This window comes from Carcharodon carcharias, chromosome 1, assembly GCF_017639515.1.
Source record: "Carcharodon carcharias isolate sCarCar2 chromosome 1, sCarCar2.pri, whole genome shotgun sequence".
Classification (NCBI taxonomy): Eukaryota; Metazoa; Chordata; class Chondrichthyes; order Lamniformes; family Lamnidae; genus Carcharodon; species Carcharodon carcharias.
In genome coordinates, this window is record NC_054467.1 from 105,438,139 (window position 1) to 105,455,300 (window position 17,162).

Here is a 17,162-nt window from a genome sequence, read left to right on the forward strand (position 1 = left end):
GAATTTTTAAGAAAACTTTTGTTTGTAACTGCCAAAGACGCACTTTGTTCAAGACAGAGAACAAAGTACACGGCTTGGTATATTTTGATTGGCATCTGTGTCAGTATCCTATGAGAAAGGGACAGGGTCATTGGCTGGTCGTAATTTTCTTTAACAAATAGCTCAATAGCCAGAGATATGCTATTACATTAATAAATTAAGCACCACATGATGGGCGAATCATACCTACAGCACAAAGACAGGCCATTCAGCCCAACTGGTCTATGCTGGTGTTTAGGTTCCACATGAGGTCCCCCCCCCACCCCCCTCACCCTAATTTCACCTAATTCTAACCCCATCAGCCTTAAAGGTACCCGCATTATTCTTAAATGAAAATATAGCACGCAACTTCCTACATGTATGATTGTGACTCTAGGGGAGGCGATGGTGTAGTGGTATTGTCACTGGGCTAGTAATTCAGAGACCCAGGGTAATGCTCTAGGGGCTTTGGTTCAAATCCTGCCACGGTGAAATAAATCAACAAAAAATCTGGAATTAAAAGTTTAATGATCTCCAAGAAATTGACCATTGTCGATTCACTGGTTCACTAATGTCCCTTTAGGGAAGGAAATCTGCTGTCCTTACCTGGTCTGGCCAATATGTGACTCCAGACCTATAGCAGTGTGGTTGACTCTTAAATGCCCTGTGAAATGGCCAGCAAGCCATTCAGTTGTAACAAACCGCTACAAAGTCACAAAAAGGAATGAAACTGGACAGACCACCCAGCATCAACCTAGGCACCAAAATCGACAACAGCAATTGCAGCCCTGTCTACCCTGCAAAGTTCACCTTACTAAATCAGGGGGCTAGCCAAAATTGGGAGAGCTGTTTGACAGGCTAGTCAAGCAACAGCCTGACATAATCGTCCTCACTGAAGCATGTCTTACAGATCATGTCCCAGATATCACCATCCCAAGATATGTCCTGTCCCACTGTCCCATTGTGCAGCAGAGGTGGCGGTACAGTGGCATATAGTCGAGAGGGAGTTGCCCTGGGGGTCTTCAACATCGATTCCAGACCTCATGAAGTCTCATGACATCAGGTCAAACATAGGCAAGGAAACCTCCTGCTGATTACCATGTACCACCCTCCCTCAGCTGATGAATCAGTGCTCCTCCATGTTGAACATCACTTGGAGGAAGCACTGAGGGAGGCAAGGGAGCAGAATGTACTCTGGGTGGGGACTTCACTGTCCATCACCAAGAGTGGCTCGGTAGCATTACCACTGACCGAGCTGGCCGAGTCCTAAATAACGTAGCTGCTAGACTGGGTCTGCAGCAGGTGGTGAGGGAATCAACAAGAGGGAAAAACATAGTTGACCTCATCCTCACCAACCTGCCTGCCACAGATGCATCTGTCCATGACAGCATCGGTAGGAGTGACCACCGCACAGTCATTGTGAAGATGAAGTCCTGCCTTCATACTGAGGATACCCTCCATTGTGTTGTGTGGCACTACCACTGTGCTAAATGGGATAGATGTCGAATAGGTCTAGCAACTCCAGATTGGGCATCCATGTGCGCCATCAGCAGCAGCAGAATTGTACTCAAACACAATCTGTAACCTCATTGACCTGCATATCCTCATTCTACCATTACCATCAAACCAAGGGATCAACCCTGGTTCAATGAAGAGGGCAGGAGGGCATGCCAGGAGCAGCACCAGGCATACCTAAAAATGAGCGGTCAACGTGATGCAGCTACAAACAGAGGACTACTTGTGTGCCAAACAGCTTAAGCAGCAAGACATAGACAGAGCTAAACAATCCCACAACCAACGGATCACATCTGAACTCTGCAGTCCTGCCACATCCAGTCGTGAATGGTGGAGGACAACTAAACAATTCACTGGAGGAGGAGGCTCTTCAAATATCCCCATCCTCAATGAGCCCAGCACATCAGTACAAAAGAAAAGGCTGAAGCATTTGCGACAATCTTCAGCCATAAGTGCCGAGCGGTGATCCATCTCGGCCTCTTCCTGAGGTGCCCAGCATCACAGATGCCTGTCTTCAGCCAATTCGATTCACTCCAAGCGATATCAAGAAACAGCTGAAGTCACTGGATACTTATGGGCCCTGACAATATTCCAGCAACAGTACTGAAGACTTGTGCTCTTGCTGCACCTCTAGCCAAGCTGTTCCAGTACAGATACAACACTAGCATCTACTCGGCTATGTGGAAATTTGTCTAGGTATGTCCTGTACACAAAAAGCAGGACCAACCCGGCCAATCAAACATGGACAAAAGAGCTGAACTCCCGAGGTGAGGTGAGAGTGACTGCCCTTGACATCAAGGCCGTTGGTTGGAGTCATACCTAGCACAAAGGAAGTTGGTTGTAGTTGTTGGAGGTCAGTCATCTCAGCTCCAGGACATCACTACAGGAGCTCCTCAGGGTAGTGTCCTTGGCCCAACCATCTTTAGCTGCTTCGTCAATGACCTTCCTTCCATCATAACATCAGAAATGGGGATGTTCGCTGATGATTGCACAGTGTTCAGCACCATTTGCGACTCCCCAGATACTGAAGCAGTCTATGTCCAAATGCAGCAAAACCTGAATAATATCCAGGCTTGGGCTGACAAGTGGCATGTAACATTCGCACCACACAAGTGTCAGGCAATGACCATCTCCAACAAGACAGAATCTAGCCATTGCCCTTGATGTTCAATGGCATTACCAGCACTGAATCCCCCACTATCAACATCCTGGGGGTTATCATTGACCAGAAATTAAACTGGACTAGCCATATAAATACTGTGGCTACAAGAGCAAGTCAGAGGCTTAGAATCCTGCGATGAGCAAGTCACCTCCTGACTCTCTGAAGCCTGTCCACCATCTAAAAGGCACAAGTCAGGAGTGTGATGGAATAGTCTCCACTTGCCTGGATGAGTGCACCTCCAACAACACTCAAGAAGCTTGACACCATCCAGAACAAAGCAGCCAACTTGATTGGCACTGCATCAACAAACATTCACTCCCTCCACCACCGACACACGGTAGCAACAGTGTGTACTATCTACAAGATGCACTGCAGGAATTCTCCAAGGCACCTTAGGCAGCACCTTCCAAAACCACAACCATTGCCACCTAGAAGGACAAGGGCAGCAGATAGGTGGGAACATCACCACTTGCAAGTTCCCCTGGAAGCCACTCACCATCCTGACTTGAAAATATATCAAGGTTGTCGCTAGGTCAAAATCCTGGAACTCCCTCCTTAACGCAGCACTGTGGGTGTACTTACAGCACATGGACTGTAGTGGTTCAAGAAGGCAGCTCGCCACCACCTTCTTAAGGGCAATTATGGATGGGCAATAAATGGCTGCCGAACCAGTGATGCCCACACCACATGAATGAATTTAAAAAAAACTGCTGCTGAGTTGTCATAACATATGTAATAACAGGCTAGATCCATATAGAGAAGCTATCCATAGTGTTTCTGTTCATGAAGTCACTTGTTGACTTGGCTGTCACGTCCTGAGTGCAAATGGAGTGTGGCAACTCGACAGATCAAAGAAAAACCCCAGAGAAGGAGCCAAAGCAAACCGACACATGGGGAAAGTAGCTTTACTTGCTTGCACTCTTATATGCAGTGATAGCTTTTGTTTTATTATTCGTTCATTGGATATGGGCACCGTTGGCAAGGCCAGCATTTATTGCCCAAGTTTAAGATTGTGGATGGCAAGGCAGGGTCAATCAAACGGGTTGCTTTGTCCAGAATGATATTGAGCTTCTTGAGTGTTACTGGATCTGTACTTATTCTGGCAAGTGGAGAGTATTCCACCACACTACTGACTTGTACCTTGTCAATGGTGGAGCAATTTTGGGGAGTCAGGAGTTACTCACGGCAGAATACCCAGGGCAGAATTTTGAGTTCGGCGGGCTGGCACAATTGGCAGGCTAGGAAGCAGCCAGGAAAGGCGCCACCGCTCAAGATTAGCCCCCGACCGCAATTTCATGCTGGCGGGCCAATTAAGCCTGAATATGGGCGGCTCCCCAATGGTCAGGAAAGGGCAGGCAGGGGAGGGTCCTATAGGTTGCTGGGTCCATGGCAATCTGGCAGCCAATTTAAAACTGGGACAGTCAGGCCCTGGAAAGCTGCCAGCGAAGACGACATCTTTGGTGTTGTCAACAGGAGTAAAAATTATGGATTCAAGTGCGGCTGCAGACGCCATGCAGGAGGGCAGGTTGGGTGGGCACTCACCCCCCCCCACCACAGTTTTCTGATGAGGGCCTCGCGGTCCTCCTGGAGGAGGTGGCTGCCAGAAGCGACACCCTTGTCCCCAGGGATGGTAGGAGGCAGCCACCGCACCTTTCGAAAAAGAGCATGGAAGGAGGTGGCAGCGCTCCTCAGCAGCCATTATGCTATGCGGCGGACCTAGGTGCAGTGCCACAAGAGGTTTAATGACCTGTTATGCTCAGGAAAGGTGAATACTGTGTTGGCATGGATCAGGGTGTTGAAGCGTTAAGGACTGGCCATCCCCTGTGGAGCTCAGGGGTGTTAGAGTCTGAGCGCCAACTGTCAATCACACCTGAGCTGGTCAAGGGGGTGAGACCTGTTTGCTTGGACTGAGTGCCTTGCGGCTCAAGGCCCACGACTTGGACGTGCCCTGCAAGGTTTTCCTCAGGTGGGGTTGGCCGGGCTGCAATGGCGCTGCAGTTAGAGAGTGGACTAATTAATGCTCCTCTGTCCTTTCAGGAGAAGACAAGCCATAACAACATTGAAAGGTCATGGACCCCATTGGAAGCCCCGCAAACTTCCTAATCCTAACCAGATACGAGCAGAACACCTTGGAGCTGGAGAGATGCCACGCAGCTCGGTCAACCGGTCATGGAAAGGATGGGGTGTCAGATGAAAGTAAGAGTGCAGTGCACAGAGATGAGAGTTTCGGATGGTGCAAACATTCTTGTGTAGTCTCGTCGTTGATGGGAGCTTCAAAACTGGAGTCCCCATTGATCAGTGAAAGATGATGGCACCATGATGTAGATCTCCATGGTCTCACCAGGGTGCCTGGCATGCACAGTGACAATGTGATGACTTCAACTAATGACATGTCGTTGTTCTCCCTTGGGTTTGCCACCATGCACCAAATTGCAGGAATCCGAAGACCAATCCCTGACGCCAGAGGACCGCCTGTCTCCAGATTCTCCAGTCATACCCGCTCTTTGAACCAGGCACCAGCACAGATACCAGCAACTCAGTGGGCATTAGATCTTTAGCTGGACTGTTGGCGCACGGTGATGAGGGCACTTCACACTCAGTTGAGGTGCAGACTACTGGGGACCAGTACGATGCTGAGTTGAAGGCAGATGATGAGCCTCTAGAGTCGTCCATTAGGCCGCAAGATGTGCAGGAGGATCTGGTGGAGATCCATGAGGGTATGTGTGCCATGGTGTCCATTATGGAGGAGTCCATTACGAAGCACCAGCACTGCGTTGACCCTTATGGCCAAGCGCACTGCCTCCTCCATTGAGAGAGGGGCGATTCTCAAGGAGAGGCAGCTCTGGGAACAGAATCAGAGGTTCCTGGGGTTGCACTCGGACCTGCAGGTCGTCACACAAGGATTGACCTCAGGTGGTCAGTGTCCATGTGGGAGATGGATGAGGCACCCAGTATCCCACTTAAGTGCCCGTCCATCAATGGTGAGCAGGGAAGTCCAGGGCAAACTTACGTTGGCGCATGAGCTGCCTGTTGTTTCTGCGAGCCCCTCTCAGGGCGCTCTGGATGACGGCAGCAGCTCCTCCACCCTTCTGTCATGACCGTGGCATCGGATGAGGCTGCAGTGACTGGGGAGATGCCAGCCATGGCACTGGCTGCTCCCTCCCAGGCAAGGCCAGCACAGGCTCCACTGGCAACAGGACAACCGCCATGGTCATCAAGGCCAACAGGACAGCAGAGTCAGCAGGCTGTCTCCAATATCGCTGCCAGCAAGGATGGAGCACAAAGATGTAGTACTCGCAAACGTAAGTTTAAGGCACCATGTGCACAACAGGGACTAGTCATGGTGATCTTCTGTTGTGCAATGTTTTGTTTATGTTTACTGGTCTGGGGTTGAAGACCAGAGAAGATTCTGTTAATTTGTTTTTGACTGTCAGCATGAGATTAATTTTCTTTTGTCACAATGGCATGAGTATGCTTCACCTTTCTTATCTAATGTAGTGCAGGGTGCGGCAGTATGTAATGCTGGATGTGGGCGGTTCGAAACATTATTGCACAGGCAGAGTGGACTTTGGAAATGTTCATTGCAGACATCCGGGATGGAAGCAGCAGCACTTAATTGGCAGCCAAGCTGAAGAAGCGTTGGATCAGGGCGTCCCTGGTGTCCCTGCCTCCCTGGAGGTAACAGGGGTCTGCCTGCATGCCCTCAGCATTCTCCTCAACATGCTCCTCTTCTGACTCACTAATGGATTCATTATCTGTGGCCTGTGGAGCTGCCTCAAGATCCTCTTCCTCCAGTGGGTCCCCCTTTGCCTGTGCCAGATTGTGCAGAGTGCAGCATGCAACCAATATCAGTGACACCCGATCTGGGGGACATTGTAGTGCTCCCCCTGAACAGTCCAGCCATCGGAAATGCATCTTCAGAAGACCTATGGTTGTCTCTATCACCTCCCTTGTAGAAGCATGGCTCCTGTTATACCGCTGCTCTGCCTCTGTTCTTGGGTGGTGGAGAGACGTCATAAGATACCTTTTCAAGGGGTAGCCCTTGTCACCCAGCAGCCATCCATCCACTTGGGCTGGAGCACTGAAGAGCCTCGGCACCTGGGAATGTCTCAGGATATAAGTGTCATGGGAGCTGCCAGGGTACCTTGCACAGACTTGCAAATTAGTAATCCTATGGTCACACACTATCTGCATGTTCATGGAGTGGAATCTCTTCCTGTTGACGAAGGCACCCAGCTGACCCACTTGCCCGATGTCATCATGCGCTATTTTATGCTCGAGTGGGTTGGGCGCAAGCCCGCCACTCAGTGAAAAATTCTACTCTGATCCTGGAGCCACAGTATTTATATGGCTGGTCTAGTTAAGTTTCTGATCAATGGTAACCCGCAGGATGTTGATAATGAGAGATTCTGTGATGGCAATTTCATTGAATATCGAGAGAGGCGGTTAGATTCTCTTGTTGTGAAGGGTCATGTTTGGCACTTGAGTGGTATGAATATTAATGCTCAGTTATCAAACCAAGCCTGAATGGTGTCTAGGTCTTGCTGCACATGGGACCGACTGTTTCATTATCTAAGAAGTTGTGAATGGTAATAGACACTGTGCAATCAGCGAAAATCCCTGCTTCTGACATTAAGCTGGAGGGAGGTCATTGATGTAGCAGTTGAAGGTGTTTGGGTTTAAGACATTACCCTCCAACCATAAACATCTTCCTTTGATTCCAGCGAGCGGAGAGCTCCCCCACTCCCACTACCAACAGCCCCACAATCCCCTGCACTGCATCTGCGCGCACCCCCCCCGCCAGTCTGATTCCCACATTGACTTCAGTTTTGCCAGGGCTCCTTGATGCCACGCTTGTCAAATGCTGTCTTGATGTAAAGAGCAGCCACTGTCACCTCACTTCTGGAATTCAGTGTTCTTTTGTCCACGTTTGAACCAAGGCTGTAATAAGGTCTGGAGCCAGGTCATCCTGGCAGAACTCAAACTGAGCATTGGTGAACAGATATTTGGTAAGTGCCACTTGATAGCATTGTCAATGACACATTTCCATCACTTCGCTAACAATTGAGAGTAGACGGGCGATAATTGGCTAGACTGGATTAATCCTGTTTTTGTGGGCACGGCATTTCTGAGTAACTTTCCACATTGTTGCGTAGATGCTAGTGTTGCAACCGTACTGGAACGGTTTGGCTAGAGGCATGGCTGGTACTGGCGTAGAAATTTTCAGTACTACTGCTGGGATACTGTTGGGGCCCAGAGCTTTTGTTATATCCAGTGTCTTCAGTTTCTGGGTATCATGTGGAGTGAATTGCATTGGCTGAAGACAGGTTTCTGTAATGCTGGGGACCTCAAGGGGAAGCCTAGATGGATCATCTACTCAGTACCTCTGGCAGAAGATGGTTGCAAATGCTTCAGCCTTTTCCTTTGCCCTCAGATGCTGGGCTCCACCATTATTAAAGATGGGGATTGTCCTTCTCCTGTTAGTTATTTAATTGTCCACCATCATTCATGATTGGATATGGCAGGGCTGCAGAGTTTAGATCTAATCCATTGGCTGTGGGATTACTTAGCTCTTGTATATAGCATGCTCTTCTGCTGTTAGCATGCATGTGTTCCTGTGTTGTATTTTCACCAAGTTGGCACCCCATTTTTAAGTATGCCTGGCGCTGTTCCTGACATTTATTCTGCACTCATCACTGAAGCAGGGTGACCCCCCCTGGCTTGAAGGTAATGGTAGAATGAGGGATATGCTAGGCTATGATGTTACAGATTGTGTTTGGATACAATTCTGCTGTTGCTGATGACCCGCAACAGATCATGGATGCCCAGTTTTGAGTTGCCAGATCTGTTCTGAATATATCCCATTTTGCATGGTGGTAGTGCCACACAACACAATGAAGGGTGACAAGGTGGGACCTCAACTCCTAAGGTCATTTCTACCAATACTGCCATGGACAGATGCATCTATGACAGGTTGTTTGGTGAGGACAAAGTCAGGTAGGCTTTTCACTCACGTGGGTTCCCTCACCACCTGCCACAGGCCCAGCCTGGCATATGTATCCTTCAGGACTCAGGCAGCTATCAGTAATGGCACTCTTTGTGATGGACATTGAAGCCTCCTACCTAGACTACGTTCTATGCCTTTGCCACATTCAGTGCTTCTTCCAAGTGGCATTCAACGTGGGGGAGTACGGATTCATCAGTTGAAGGAGGGCAGTAGATTTCCTTGAATATGTTTGGCTGGATGCCATGGAACTCCATAGGCTCTGGAATCAATGTTGAGGACTCCAAGGCTACTCCTTCCCAACTGGTGGGTCTATCCTGCCAGTGGGTCAGGACAAAATGGTGAAGGAGGAGCTCTGCAACATTGGCTGTAAGGTAGTCAGGCTAGTGCTAAACTAGTCTATGACACAGCTATCCAAATTTCAGCAAAAGTCCCAGATGTTAGTGTGAAAGACTTTGTAGGGCCGACTGGGCAGGATGTGCCCTTGTTTAGTCTGCTCCCTAGGTGAATATTGGGAGGTCTGTCCAGTTTTATTTTTTTTTAAACTTTGCTTTGCAGTTTGGTACAACTGAATGGCTTGCTAGGCCATTTCAGAGGGCAGTTAAGACAACCACATTGCTGTGGGTCTGGAGTCACATATAGGCCAGAACAGGTTTGGACAGCAGATTTCCTTTTCTAAAGGACACTTGTGAACCAGATGGGTTTTACAACAATTGTGATCACGATTACTGGGACTAGCTTTTTATTCTAGATTTATTTAATTAAATTAGTTTGAATTTAGCTTGCACCCTCCTCATCCAATAATGTTTCCTAACACACTGAAGCTGCACAAGCTACACCTATACCCACAAGCTGTGCTGTTCCACAAAAATACACAAGCAGCTTTCTGAAGTTAAAATTCCATGGCAGTTCAGAAAGGCTTAATAATTCCCTCATATAGAAAGAAATTTTATTATAAAATGACAGAGCATATAATAGCTTTATAAAAATTATCTTGTAGGTTAAAATTTGCCACCACAGAATAAAAACTGACACACCATGCCTTATAATCCCTTTCCTCCACATTCTCTCCACTGCAAAGATTCATAAGAACACATTAAGAACCCAAGAAGACTGGAATAGGAGTAGACCATACAGTTGAGTCTGCTCTGCCATTCAATACGATCATGACTGATGTCGGGTTTCAGCTCTACTTTCCCGCCTGCTCCCCACATCCCTTGATTCCCTGAGAAACCAAAAATCTGTCTATTGCAGCCTTAAACATAGTCAACAGTGGAGCATCCAGAACCCTCTGGGGTACAGAATGCCAACCCTTTGAATAAAGAAATTTCTTCTCATCTCAGTCCTAGATGATCAGCTCCTAACCCTGAAACTGTGCCCTGTGGTCTAGATTCCTAGACAACCTCTCAGTGTCTAAAATTCTGTTAGTGTTGCGTTCAAGTGCTCAAACAGGAATTAAAATATCCGAAGAATATCAATAATCCAAATACTTACATTTACACAATGTAAATGGTTCTTTTCCAGCTTTTGAGGCATGCAGACTTGACTGACAAGACCGACAGTCAGTAGATGATAAGGGTCCACGAGCCCCTATTAATCAAATAACATAATAATCAGAATATAGAAATCAATTGACAATCATACTTTTCTTCTCTTGTTGCCCTTTTGTCTGTGTGCATGCTGTTGCTCTTTTTAACTCAGCTCAATCACCAGCTTTTACTTTATTCTTACAATACCAAACTACATCAATTCACTCATTCCAAAAAAAAACTTCATACTCATGAAGCGTAATTGAAACATTCTAAGAGTAGCACTGAGGTAAAAATGTTCCTTTCCTACATGCGATTGAACTAACAGCTGACAGCAACAGTATTGCAATAGATTTTTGTAACACGTTCCGTATCACGTTAAGTCAATGGTCATACTAAATAAATATTGCCACTTTGCAAAAACACAAGTTAACAGTGAAGTTGAATAATGAATTTCCCCAAAATGTCAAACTGTTCAGTTAATATTCAATCTGATCTAACAAACTAGTTAGAAAGCACAGAAATAAATAATACAGTTACAATGTTCTTCTTTGGGTTCTGCCACAAGAGGTTGCTTCTCAGTGACAACAGTTGACAGCAGCTTCCCCCACTGATGGAAACTGAGAACTACAACAGTCCAAGAACATTACTGAGAGGAGATGAACATTTTGATTAAATCATGTCCAATGCCAGTAGAAATCTAAAAGATGATTTCTCTCCACCAGATAATCAGCTAAAAGTCATCCACTGTATTACCAGACATCAGGTCAGGCCATCACTGGATATACCATAGCAACCCATTTGTCATTTTAGGTGCCAAAGCTTTTGCACTTCCTATATTCAAAGGATTATAAAATAACAGCATGGTATTACTCACATTACAGGGCATTACTCGCTTTGGATAATGAAAGTGAAGATAAATCCAATGTTAGACTAAATGTTCCAAGTATTAATTTCCGACTTGTATCACTATAACTACAATCACAGCCATAAGAACTTGCATTTATATGGCAAGACCAAGGACAACATACAACGAAGGAGAAAAGGGGATATAGTGAATAAAAAAGAGGCGCAAGAAGGGAACAGAAGCTCGGTTAGGAAAATACTTTTGCAGAGGGGAGTTTTGAAGGTGCTTTCAAAAGTAGGGAAGAAATTAGGAAGAAAACTCCAAAGGACAGCAGGATCACAGTGGATGAATAAGTAGCTGTTGATGGTAGAAAGGCTAAGAAATCTAACTTCCGAAGAGTGAAGGGTGTATGCAGGAATGTAACATAGGAGGAGGCAATGGAAGGTGGGCGAGTGTCAAATCAACTGCTGGGGTCTAGGGTCATTGATTTTGGAGGGGACTTGGCAACAGGACTTATTGTGGATGAGGAAATGAAATGTGTTGTTTTAGAGGAGTCTAAACTTGTGGCAGATTGATGCTGGAGAGCTCATAGCAACAGCATTAGAGAAACCAAGCCTTGAGAGACCAGGGTTTCATTGGCATAAAGGAGAAACGGGTTGGAGGTGAATGCTGTGGAGATGCAAGGAATTGTTTCTGTCATGGACAAGACATGGACAAAAAGATTGTTAAGACTTGGGTCCTGTGATGAGATTTTTTTTAAGAGAGAAAAAAGAGAAAGGATAGAGAAAGAAAAGGAGAAAGATATTAGAAAAAAAAAGAGGCACATATTCAGGAAGGAAGTCCTAAAGAGTAGGACAGAAGCAGTTAAAAGCACTGCAACTAATGGTGGAATAAAGAACAGGTGATACTCAGGTCAGAGTGAGAGAAAGAACATACAGTGCCTGAGGAGATTGCAAAGATGGAGTGGGGCAAGGCAATGAAAAGATTTACAAGAGAGGTCAAGGATTTTGAATGTGGTGTTGGGAGACCATAAATTACTGTAGAAACCAAACTAAGAGTGGTATGGTGGGATTCTCCTTATCCATTAGCACCGGAAATTGTGACTTTAATGGAATAGGGTCAGATTCAAAATTGCATGATTAGCAAACAAACAGCAACAAAAATGCCCCTGTTCCAATGAAGCCAATTTCTTCCATAGATTCTAAGTGGTCTATTGTGTTACGCAGACTACAAAACCATTTAAACATTTAAAGGAAAATTCTGCAAGTGACTACAGCTTTACTGAAAGTAAAGTGAAATTTCATTTTGTGCTACCTTGTGCTCATTCATTAAGAGTGCAACTATAAGAAACATTAAGAAAAAAGCCTAGCTTCAAAATAATACAGTAATGTTCACAGTTCTCTTCCAAAATGATTTCACACTGTATCAAATGAGGTGCAGTAACATTTTCTCAATCAACTTCAATATTTAAGGTTACACTAATAAAACTACTTTAAAATTTAAGCACGGGTATTTAAGATATTAAAATACATCCAGACCCCGTGTGCGCACATAGAGAGTAAACAGCAAGGGTATAACTTAAAAATCAAGGGCTTCAAATGATATTAATTGGCAAAGGCGCAGCTGAAGTCTTCTACTTTCTTCATTATACATATATGTTGAAGCAAAATTAAAAATTGAAGGGAGATATTCTTACCGCCACAGCTGGGCAACAGTGGAAAAAGGTTAAGGAGATGTTGCAGTGACCGTGTTGTGATGGGGTATTATGACATAGTTAACAAAGAATAATCAGTTTGTGATTCACAGCAACATATAACAAGAAAATTATTTTGCACTTGGGAATTTATGATTTCTCTCATATTTAAGGAAATCAGAATCAACGATCTTGCTATTCAATTTTATCTTAAATTTGCCCTTCCCTCGGTATGTATATGACACATTCGTTTCCTCCTTCCATCTCTGCTCCACGCCTCACTTACTTCTGCCACATCTACAATGAACTGTGGCACAGTGAGATACTGTGGGTGTGGGTTTCAGTTCCTCACACCTCAAGCTACTGATTTCTGCCATGTCATAAAATAGATGCAACAATTAGAAGAGACACCATTCCCATGTGAAAAGTGTAAAAATAAATCAGAGTGTGAACTACCCTTGGTGCTCTTTTGTTTTTGTATATTCAGTCATGGGATGTGAGCATTGCTGACTAGGCCAGCATTTATTCCTCATCCCTAATTGCCCTTGAGAAGGTGGTGGTGAGCTACCTTCTCGAACCACCGCAGTCCATGTGGTGTAGGTACACCCACAGTGCTGTTAGGGAGGGAGTTCCAGGATTTTGACCCAGTGACAGTGAAGGAAGGGCAATATATTTCCAATTCAGGATGATGAGTGACTTGGAAGGGAACTTGCAGGTGGTGGTGTTGCCAGCATCTGCTGCTGTTGTCCTTCTACATGTTAAAGGTTGCGGATTTGAACGGTGTTGTCGAAAGTGCATTGCTGCAGAGACACATTTAGGAAGGAAATTCTAAAAGGTAGGACAGAAGCAATTAAAAGCTCTGTGACTAATGGTGGGATAAAGAACAAGGGATACTCAGGTCAGAGTTCGAGAAAGAACATTCAGGACTGGATACAGTACCTGAGGAGATCGTAAAGATAGAGTTTTGAAAGCATCTTGTATGTGGTACACACTACTACCACTGTGCATTGGTGATGGAGGCAGAGAATGTTTGTGTTTGTGGTGAATGGGTGCAAATCAAGCGGGCTGCTTTGTCCTGGATGGTGTTGAGTTTGTTGACTGTTGTTGGACCTGCAATCATCCAGGCAAGAGGAGAGTATTCCATCACACTCCTGACTTGTGCCTTGCAGTCAATAGACAGGCTTTGGGGAGATGAGTAACTCTCCGTAGAATGCCTAGCTTCTGACCTGCTCTTGTAGCCACAGTATTTATATGGCAGGTGCTGTTCAGTTTCTGGTCAATGGCAACCCCCCAGGATGTTAATAGTGGGGGGCGTTCAGTGATGGTAATACCATTGAATGCCTTGGGGAAGTGGTTAGATTCTCTCTTGTTGGAGATGGTCATTGCCTGGCACTTGTGTGGCACAAATGTTTCTTGCTTATCAGCCAAAGCCTGGATGTTGTCCAGATCTGGACAGACTGTTTCAGTACCCGAGGAGTCACAAATATTGCTGAACATTGTGCAATCATCTGTGAGCATCCCCATTTCTGATCTTATAATGGAGGGAAGGTGCACACCTTGCACACCTCACCATTGATTCGAGAATAACTCTAGCAGTGGTTTGGATAAAAATATCATTACTGCTTGTTCAGCAAGGAGCACAAGCCATAACGTAAGTTAAAGAGCACAGAGAGAGAGAGGCAAGAGTCCATTAAAGAGCATGGAGTGAGAGGCAACAGTCCATTAAGGAGTGCAGAGTGAAGTGAGAGTTCATTATAGAGTGGACCCAGTGGTGTGGGGCCATCGGTGGGGCTTAGCCTGTGGACCAACTGCATTCGGAGAATTATCAAAGTGAGAGGTCACAAGGAAACAGGTAAGTGATTGGTTGGTGAGTATTTTGCTCCTTTATCTTTTAAAAGTGTGTAAATTATTAATAATTAGAAGATTCTACTGGTAGTATTAAGGTCTACTAGCAGTAGTAAAGGTTACTGGGAGTAATGGGGTTTATTCATTATAAATTAAGTAAGGAAAAGTAATTAATTAACTAAGTAACATATAATAAAGATGGCAGGGCAGGTGATGTGTTGCGACTGCAGAATGTGCTAGCTCCTGGATACCGGTGTGATCCAGGGCAAACACGTCTGCACTAAGTTTCTGGAGCTTGAGGAGCTTCGGCTCAGAGTCATTGGCCTGGAGACAGACTGTAGACACTATGGATCGGTCAGGAGTGAGTGCAGGGGGCACGGAGCCAATCGCCACCAGCAATTGGCTGCACGCTGCCATTTTACGTGGACGAGCCAATTAAGGCCCACCCAGCGTGATGCACGCCGGGTAGTGAGCGCTACCTGTGCGGGCATGTGGAGGAGGGAGAGTCGGGGCCTGCGCTCTTTCACACGTGCACGCGCAAGAGTGCAGAAATCTCCCTGAGGCACAGGGCTGCCTCAGGGAGACTAGGTTCAATTTGAAACATCAAAATAAAAAAAGTTAAAAATCATTTACAAATGTCCCCTCATGTGACAGCGTCACATGAGCTGGGACATGTTTATCAAATGTTTGAAAAATATTTATTAATTTAATGAACCCTTCATGAAACCTTATCCCACCCGTGGATGAGGTTTCATGAAAAATGTGAAGGCCGCCTGGGCTCTTCGCCTGCCCGCCAACCTTAAGGTTAAGCCCTGTGAATTTGGTTAATTAGTTTATTAATGGCTTTAACAGGCCTTTGACAGTTCAGTGGGTACACAGCCAACTCCGGTACACACCCACCGAACGAAAGATTGCAATGACACGTGATGACATAGGAACGCACGCCCAACATCACCGCGTGTCATTTTACATGTTGGCATGCGGGGCCCGCCCCCGCACGCCAAACAGAAATTTCTGGCCCATGATGCATCGGGTGAGGGGATGGTGTGACTGCAGGTCAGGTTGGTGTGGGGACTCAGCATATAGTGATGGAGGAGCCTCAGCCCCTGACTTTGTCCAACAGGTACGAGGTGCTTGCTAGCTATGTGGATGAGGAGAAGGACTGCAAGGTGGATGAATGGACTGACCATAACAGCATGGTGAAGGATGCCATTCAAGTGGGTGGAGCGAAGAGGAATGTGGTAGTGATAGGAGACAGCATAGACAGGAGGATACATACTGTTCTCTGCAGCCACAACAGGGAGCTTCAAAGGTTGTGTTGCCTGCCAGGTGCCAGCATTAAGGAGATCTCCTCACGGCTGGAGACAAACAGAGTGGGAGGGGAAAGATCCAGTCATTGTGGTCCATGTGGGAACCAATGACAAAGGTAGAGCCAGGAATGATATTTTGCCAAGAGAATGTGAGGTATTAGGGTCCAAATCAAAATGGAGAACAAAAAAGATAATCATTTCTGAATTGTTACCTGAGCCACACGCCAATTGGCATAGGGTTAATTGTATCAGGGAATTAAACACGTGGCTCAAAGAGTGTTGTGGGGAGAAAGGGTTTCACTTCATGGGGCACTGGCATCAGTACTCAGGGAAGAGTGAGTTATTCCGTTGGGATGAGCTCTACTTGAACTGGGCTGGGACCAGTGTCCTCGCCAATCATATAATTGGGGCTGTGGACAGCATGTTAAACCAACAGATTGGGAGTGGGTTGGGGAGGCAGTTGAAGGGAGATTTAGAAATTCAAAGAGAAAAGTCGAGGCATTGGAACAGTATAGCAATGGAGGTAAAGACAAGCACAGTGGGTCAGGAAGGTACAGAGAGTTTAACAAAAATTGTACAACAGCCAATAAGGTCATTGCAGGTAGAAGTAAAAAATTTAATTAAAGCTTCTTTATCTGAATGTACAAAGCATCTGCAATAAGGTAAATGAGCTAGTGGCACAAAGAGAGGTAAATGATTCATATCTGATCATCGTTACAGAAACATGGTTACAAGGTGATCAAGGTTGGGGTATGAATATTCCAGGGTGCACAATATTTCGAACAGACAGACAGAATGGCAAAAGCATTGGGGTAGATCTTATAGTAAAGGATGACATAAGAACAGAAATGAGAATGAATTCGGCCTCTGAAGATCATGAAGTAGAATCAGCGTGGGTGGAAATTAGAAATAGCAAGAATCAGAAAACACTAGTAGGAATAGTTTATAGGCCTCCTAACGGAGTTATACCGTTGGACAGAGCATTTAATAAGAAACCATTGGTGCTTGTAACAATTGTGAGGGACTTTAATCTTGATATAGTCTGAGACAAGGTGGCCCAACCAGATGGCTCCTGCTAGGCTGCCCTAGGGAGCTCCTAACCATGCCCATCTACGTATAGCTATCAGCCGCCATCCCTTGCTGTTTCACCCCTCTAAATCCTCACTTCTGCTGATTAAGTTCCTCTGATTCTAACCGTGGGTGCATTTTAACACAAACTTCAAGTTAACTATTATTTTT

At 45.7% G+C, this 17,162-nt stretch overlaps 1 protein-coding gene across 1 annotated transcript in view; it reads right to left on the reverse strand.

The window, feature by feature from the left end:
• The window catches only part of LOC121282549 (coiled-coil domain-containing protein 158-like), a 187,254-nt gene that overhangs the window by 153,222 nt on the left and 16,870 nt on the right, over positions 1-17,162 (reverse strand). Inside the window, exon 2 of the mRNA XM_041196290.1 lies at positions 10,194-10,289. Within this exon, the coding sequence (XP_041052224.1) occupies positions 10,194-10,289 (96 nt within the window). The remainder of the gene's footprint in view (positions 1-10,193; positions 10,290-17,162) is intronic.